The sequence below is a fragment of the Aricia agestis genome, chromosome 4, assembly GCF_905147365.1.
Source record: "Aricia agestis chromosome 4, ilAriAges1.1, whole genome shotgun sequence".
Lineage (NCBI taxonomy): Eukaryota > Metazoa > Arthropoda > Insecta > Lepidoptera > Lycaenidae > Aricia > Aricia agestis.
Genome location: NC_056409.1, coordinates 2,643,803 through 2,652,058, shown reverse-complemented (window position 1 = coordinate 2,652,058; position 8,256 = coordinate 2,643,803). Strand labels below are relative to the sequence as shown.

At 44.1% G+C, this 8,256-nt stretch overlaps 1 protein-coding gene across 1 annotated transcript in view; it reads right to left on the bottom strand.

Moving 5' to 3' along the window:
• Positions 1–170: 170 nt before the first annotated feature.
• The window catches only part of LOC121726052, a 31,898-nt gene continuing 23,812 nt past the window's right edge, over positions 171–8,256 (bottom strand). Inside the window, exons 3-7 of the mRNA XM_042113270.1 lie at positions 3,967–4,129; positions 2,612–2,733; positions 1,644–1,790; positions 713–902; positions 171–305 (exon numbers count right to left, since the gene is read on the bottom strand). Of these exons, the coding sequence (XP_041969204.1) occupies positions 171–305; positions 713–902; positions 1,644–1,790; positions 2,612–2,733; positions 3,967–4,129 (757 nt within the window). The remainder of the gene's footprint in view (positions 306–712; positions 903–1,643; positions 1,791–2,611; positions 2,734–3,966; positions 4,130–8,256) is intronic.

Below are 8,256 nucleotides of genomic sequence, written 5' to 3'. Positions count from 1 at the left end.
ATATTCCGCGACCGGAATATAGTCCTAATCAGTAGTAGGCCTACTACGAAACCGTTTTGAGACTCAAACAATCGGACGAGAATGCTGCATCCTGCTCTAACGACGTCATTTCACGTTTGTTAGAGTAGGAGGCGGCATTCTCGTCCGATTGTTTGAGTCTCAAAACAGTTTCATGGTACAAGCCCAGATATCGTCAGACCGGGTACGTTCTGCTGTATGTGTGTCCAAACGAGCGTCTTGTACTCTTGCGGGTGATACATGTAGCTCGAGACGTGGTTTGATTTCTCCCAGCATTTCCATGTTGTCTGAAAAAAATTGTATATATTTTCAACGAAATTGTCTCCGAGGTTTTAAAGAGATAACATACAGATAGACACCGAATTTGAATGATTTTGATGTTGTTTAAATTCGGCCTGACTTGAAAACCTTGGGGGAGGGTTTTTTCCAGCAGTAGGATAGTATAGGTCAGGGTTTGGCCCAAACTTTATTAGTCCTAAGATCTACTGTTTACTAACGAAACCCTGTGCGATCTACCAAGTTCATACTTCTCGAAATCTTAAATGAAACAGCATGTTTGAGCTTATTGGTCTGATAGTCTGGTCTAATTATTTATATATTTCGCCTAGCCACGATCGACTCGACTAACAGTCGCGATCTACCGGTTGGCCACCCCTGCTATAGGCTCATCTCAAAAAATACAACACCATATTACCTTTATCCCACTCTCCGTCCAGACATCGTGTATTTTCCGCGCGTACTGCCATGGCGATATAATATCGTTGTCAGCGTGCAGTACGAGCGCGGGCGCGCGGCACGCGGTGTGCAGGAACGTGTGTGCGGCACGCTCGTAGTGAGCGGTCACTGACGTGTAGCAGGACTTTATGTAGAATTTGTACCACGAACTGGGAAAATGGAGACAACATTTTAATTTACAGAAGAAAGAACACTATTTATGTCTTACTTTTGTGTCATACGCGGTACACGTCATAATATTATTAAAAAAAATATATATTATACGGGTTAGGCAAGTTTATTTAATGTGTAGCCTGCCTTTATAGCTAAAAAAACAAATTTTGCGTTTTTTGGCTAAATAAAAAAAGTTGAGCACGCAGCGGAAACGCCGCGGACGCACAACGAATCCGACCGCACCGATCTTCACGACTTCGATCGCTGCTATTTTACATCCGCGACGTATTCGCAGCGTGGCCGCTCCGCCCTAAATCTGCTCGCCAGCCACTAATAGTTTAATTTTGTATTTTTATATCAATAGTAAACTATGTACCATCGAAGAAATTCATTCATAGGCAGATGGTGGACCTACTACGTTAATTGGTCGGGTTATATCAATTCAATGTTGATGTTGGTGATATGTCGGCTAGGTTTGACATAATGCGACCAAATTTCATAGGTCCGCAATCTGCATATGAATCACTGACCTGTATTATAACCGTACTTGTATATGGAGGTCCGTGATATGAATCAACTTCTCTGATAGTACTATCAAACATTGAATTGACATAATCCAACCAAATGACGTAGGTCCGTCAACTGCCTATGAATCAATTTATTCGATGGTACTTACTTATTTTTACAAAATTTAAATTCTACTGTATTAAAAAAAAAAACACTAATATGAGCCTTACTCGAAAACATAGGTCACCCATTGAAATGCCCGCTTGTTGTTGACGAGGTTCGGAAAGACTGCGAGCGGTATGCCAGTGGGAGTGTGTTTGAGGTCCGCTATCGAGTCCCAGATCTGCGCCGATACGCGGTCTAATACTGGTTGGTATCTGGAAGGGGATTTTTTTATTAACCGACTTCAAAAAATAAGGTTACCAATTCGACGCGTATGTTTGTAATATTTCCAGAACTGCCCAGTTTTCGTATAGTAGATATCAGGGCATCAGCGTCTGAACAAATGTGCCAAATATCAAAAGTGTATGTTACATGTATTTATGTTTTTATGTTTGTGTTCGCATATCTCCGGAAATACAAGGCTAATTTACGTAATTCTTTTTTTGTTGTACTTGGTATTGTTCAACTTAGGGAATGCTGCAAGTTTCATCTAAATCGGTTCAGTGGTTTTTGAGGTTACACGCGACATGATATAGCATTATTTTGCTAGTTCCAGCATCGTGACGGAAAGACACCACCAAAAATTAAATAGGTTAGGTTGCGGCTCGTGTGTTTGTTTACAAATTCCTTTGATACAAACGTTCCGTTTAATTCCGATCCGAAATAATCATTACAAATTTCCGAGTAACCGTACATTTTGAATCAGTAAAAACTATACTATGTTCTTTCCCGAGATCCAGAGTATATCTTTCACCCAAATCTGTTCAGCGGTTTGAACATGAAGTGGTAATATTATGTACAGACAGACAGACGCACTTTCGCATTGCTAATATTGGTAGCCTATTAATAATGAGGTAGCATCAGTGCATCACGTCTGCAGTTTTATGTGTGTCCCGTGAATATGTATGGGTAGACACTAGACACCACAATAAAATAATATATTAGTAGCAGTGCTGAATAGTAAGTACACCATAATTGTCGTAGGTTATGGTAGAGAACTTTGCCAACATCTAACGAGGGTCTTTGGTATACTCACTGAGGATCCCTCGCAGCGTGCACTAACGCCTCTGACCACAGGTAGGAGCCGATGGAAAGCCCGAACACCACATAGGTAGCGTCGTTGACAGACATCAACCTCAGCAGATCCAGAGCAATCTTCTGTAAATAGAAATTATTTTGTTAACGAACCTATTAGAACCTACTAGAAATTATTTTGTTGAAACCACTAATTGATATAGCCAAAGACAGCTCTTGGAGTAAGTAAATATTTTTATGATCGAGGAATGTAGAAATGTAATGTTGATTTAATTTGATACAGCGCATTAGCATCATAACTATCCTATGTCCTTTCACGGGATTCAAAGTACACAATCTACCTAGCCGTTTTCGGCTCCAGTAACTTGGTTATGTTTAATTGATGAAACTAACCGAGTCAGATACGCAGGAAATATTTAAGTGATCAATAGGGATGACGACAAGGTCAAAGATTAGCTGATTTTTAAATAAAATAAAGACATAGCGATAAAATATAAGTATTTCCAAAATTTCAGCTTCTTATTTTATGTATTTTTATTGTTATGAGCCTTCAAAGTTGGATAGTCAAGACGATTTTTTTATAAAATGCCTTAATTTTCGTATACTATTCGATAAGTTATGCAATTTATTAAAAAAATCTTATGAAACCACTTTCATAAACGCAATATTTAACATAGCTATCGAACAAACTACCTAAGCGTGACGTCACAGTTAGGTAACATTTTGTATGGATATCTTGGAGAGTTTTTAGGCTATCAAAGTCATTTTTTCACCGATATTCCTCTTTTTGAATGGTCCTTCACTTACCAACAAGAAAAACGAATTTCGTTATGCCTATTGCGCGCAATACACAGGTGCACTCTCTCGTCTACTCATTCTTAGTCTAATGGAACGATAAACCGCTACGATTAGTAAACGAGTAGATGCAGTTTGTGGTCACGGTCTTGTCCTATCGTCACCTTCAGGCCCTCAACAATTTCCTGGTTTTCTCGCCACAAATAGTGAATTGCGTTACCACCGAGACAACAGCACTAAAAGTATGGGACAAACCGTACAAATTCCAATTATGAAACACACGATTTCACTTAGACAGCATGTGTTTCAGTGCTGGAGCCCCTTCAACCAGGTTTAGCCCACGAGTCGACGTGGTGTACCAGGGTGTGGCCGCTGTGTGCTGACAGCTACTTGGAGCCACTGGCGAGAGGACTGCAGGCTATTAACGAATTTAAACACTAGCTCCTGTTCCACCAAAAGATGGCCGACTAACAGAAGATGTCGCTAACAACCCAGTGCACCCCAATGACACAGATCGGCTTGTGTATGCGGCGGCGGATACTGAAATGTCGTTCATCACACCTGCACCCCGCTCTCCCGCTGCAGCACGTGCCGCACGTCGCACCGCACCACCACCACGTCCAGGTCGTCCAGCAGCAGCCGCGAGTACCGCCGCGACACCGCCGCCGACGCCGACATCCAGTTCAGCTGCACACAGATCGGCTTGTGTATGCGGCGGCGGATACTGAAAATAGAGTGGTGGAAAAACTTTAAGTCTTGTATGGTAGTAAAGACAATAATTATTGTTGTTTATAATAATAATAAACAATAGCATGATTTATTAATATAAACAACATGCGAAAGTGTGTCTGTCTGTTGACTGTTACCGCTGAACCGATTTTGCAGAATTTTGGTATGGAGATACTTTAATTCCCGGGAAAGGGCATAGGATATTTTTTATCCTGTATGTATGTACGATTATTGCGCGCCGGGGCAATGGGGCAATATTATAGTGGATAAAAAATATGAACGCCTGGTACAGTCGAGAGATGACGGTAAACAAATTATCGGACGTTTTCATAATTCTCTACAGGCCCATGTCGAAAATGGATGGGTCATATGAACCACTTGGTGACGTATATAGGACGATATTAGAGCATAAAATAATAGGATTTAGCACTATGCCGTCACTTGTAAGCTGACCAACTGACTACTGAGTGCTGGTGAGAATTCAAAAGTGCATGTAGGGTGAGTACATTTTGGTCATATGATTCTGCATTTTTACCATCGATAGATACATGAAAAATAATAAGATAGCCCGCAGTGCCGTACAAAAATGATGCGCCACTAAGTCGGTATTTTTATTTTATTTTCTGACAATTTTCATGGTAAATTTGGTCATTTGATTCTATACGGCATAAGTTTCATACTGTTTCAATACAGCTTCGAATCAATTATTTCGCAACGCCGTACAAAAATAATGCGACAATGGAAAGGGTTACAACCCCTTCTTTTTCAGTTGTCCGGGGGGTGATTTGAATCAACGTAAAATTAATTTATTTTGAAAGTATCTTATGCATAAATAATATTTTTTTACATGCCGTACATTTTCGTTGGTCCAAAGGTTTGTAGGGGAAAAAAAACTCAAGCAAATATCCATATTATAACGAAATGTAAGGTTTAGATAGCTTATTTTTGCACTTTATGAACCAATTGATATTGTTACGGTACATGGTATACGGACACGTGGTGCCATCTAGTGACAAACCAGCGAAACTTACCGAGGGAGCACAGGCAACATAAAGACCCTACTCAATACTAGATAGCATGAGGTGCGCAAGTACATACTCGAACCTTCTAGAAAAGTCTAATGTTTGTTTACGTGTTTACCGTTTATTTGTTTGCGTGTTTACGTGTTTTAATTTAGACCTTATGACTGAGTACATAAGGTCTAAATTAAATTTGCCAAAAAATTCAACTTACTGCACTTATCGTAAGGACGGCAGTTTTATTGTGGTACATGCTCGAGCCTCCTAGAAAGTTCCCACGGTTGTTTACTTGTTTACGTGAATCGGGAACTTTCTGGAATTCGTCTCGCCATATAAAAAGCCGCAGGCAGGCCCGGCGAGTTCAGTTCAATCTGAGCGATCTTCGAGGCGACAACAAGTGATCAATAGTGAGTGAACCAGTGAAACCTGCGACTTGGCTACGACCTAGGACAGTGATAGTGCTTAGTGAATGGACCTAGTGATTAGTGTTTGGACTTAGTGCTAAGTGTTGTGACCTAGTGTTTAGTGCAGTGTTAATAAAGTCTTCAAGAGAGTCACCAGGTCTTTCTCTCCAAATCCTCGAACCCTAGCACGTAACAACTGGTGTCAGAAGTGCGATTTGGAGATGCCATTGACTCCGAGAGAGGACTTCAAGGGGAGTGTCAGGACAAGGGCGCAGCGAGCTGCTGCCATTGACTCCGAGAGGGGAGTTGTAGAGGCCACACCCACTGGGGACCAAGTTCCGCCCACTGAGGGGCAGGTCCCACTCACTGGCCCCGCCCACTGACCACGGCCACCAGGCTCCGCCCACTTTGGGTGAAGCCACGCCCACTGGCTCCGCCCACTTTGGGTGAAGCCACGCCCACTGGCTCCGCCCACCGGGACACGCCCACTAGCCCCGCCCACCAGGACCCGCCCACTGGCCACGCCCCTCAGGCCACGCCCACTGGCCCCGCCCATCGGGGCCCGCCTGCTCAAGCCCCGAACACTGGCTCTACCCACCTTGACTCGCCCGTAGCTTCTGCGGCCCCTCAAGTGGCACTTCAATTAGAAAGCCTAATTGGATTAATTCAGGCTTTGCAAGAGTCACAAGACCGCAAGCTCGGCGCTTTGCAAGATTCTCAAAGAGCTGAAATTCAGGCAATTATGGAATCACAAGACCGCAAGTTCGGCGCTTTACAAGAGTCACAAGACCGCAAGCTCGGCGCCTTGCAAGAGTTTCAAAAGGCTGAAATCAGAGCGATTCGAGAATCACAAGAGCAACAAAAAGACCTTCAAGAAAAAGCGCTTGGAGCTATAAAGGATGTTAGTGACACGGTGACAAAGCTTCGTAAAGATGTCGACGTAATGGACGAACGCGTTACCAGGTTGGGAGTGGATGTGGAAAATGTGAAAACCGGCCTCACTGAACTACAGAAAAAAGTAGTGCGCCTGGAAACCACAGGAGTCGCGACGTGTAGTGGAAATTCTGGAGTGGCACATGGGCCAAGAGTAAAAGTGCCACCATACGACGACACTACTTCTTGGAATGCTTATCGTCAGCAATTCCAGACTGTTGCTTCTGCCAACGGATGGAATGATGAACAATGCCTGACCGCTCTCACAGTTGCGCTCAGAGGGCAAGCTTTGTCGGTCCTAGAAGCGCATACAGGAAATGGGTTTAAAGACCTGATGGAGGCCCTTGAATCCAGATACGGGGAGCGACACCTGGAGCACGTGTTCCGTGCTCAACTTCGTGACAGAGTCCAACGCTCAGGAGAGGGACTACAACAATGGGCATTGGAAATCGGAAAACTGGTCAAGAAGGCAAACCCAGGAGCCGATTCCAAGATGGTCGACACGAATATTGTGCAAGCATTTGTCGACGGAATCAAGGACCCGGAGGTCAGAGCTGCAGTGAGGCTACGTCACCACACCTCGCTTAAGGAAGCATTGGCGCATGCTTTGGAGGTCGAGGCTGTTCGGCGTGACATACGGCAGACCTATAAGATCCGCGAGGTCTCTGAAGAAGTCAAGGAGGTTAAGGCTCCTATAAAGAAAAGTTCTGGAGCCATGTGCTACAAGTGCGGCCAGAGGGGCCATCTTCAGCTCAACTGCCCACAGAAGAAGATTAAGGCTCCTACGAAGAGAAGTTCTGGAGCCATGTGCTACAAGTGCGGCGAGAGGGGCCATATTCAGCTCAACTGCCCGCAGAAAGAGACCCAGATGGCAAGAATGAAAAGGCTCGAGGAACAAATGGAGGAGCTGAAGAAGCAAGGGGCTTCGTCCCCTGCCCGGGATCGGGGAAAAGCCAGGACTAAAGAGCGAGTACTGGCTGAAGCAGAGGAAGCCCCGATAACTGTTATCTCCCAAGCATGCAGTGGGAATAGTCTTGTAATTCAGGGGACTATTAATGGGACGGATTGCAAAATGACTCTAGATACAGGAGCCTCTAGAACGATAGTGAACCCAAATCTGGTAAAAGCCGCAAGAAGACACAAGAGGAGAATTAACTGTCGGCTCCTTACTGCCTCCGGTCAGCCAATACCCGTCCTGGGAGAAATGTCAGTTACGATTAATGTAGGGGGATCCTCATACCCTCATGACGTTATCGTGGCTGAGATTATGGATGATTGCATCTTGGGTTTGGATTTCATGAAGAAGCATAGCTGCAGAATTAATGTCGCTGACGGAGTTTTCAAATGTGGTGAAGAAGAAATTTTCATCCTTGGAGGCGCCTGCGGGAAAGTTGAATGTGTAAAGAAAGTCATAATACCTGGACGAGCGGAAGCTAGAGTGCTGGTGAAACTACCGCCAGCTGGAAAGAAGAAGTTAAATAGATGTGTGTTGATCGAAGACACACCTACCAAGACATCAGCGCAAAAACTGATGACGGCGAGAACCCTTGTTAGTGGAAGCAGTAACGCTGTGGTCAGGGTTTTGAATCTTGGTGATCGCGAGATCTGCTTGAACAAAGGTGACGTCATTGAAAAGTGCGAGGAAGTTGTCTGGATGAGAAAGTGTAGTTCGATCACACGCTCAGACTCAGCGAACACCAGCAACTATGGAATAGTGACTGAGCTACTCGATGACTGCAAGAGTAATCTGACTTATTCGCAGCGCA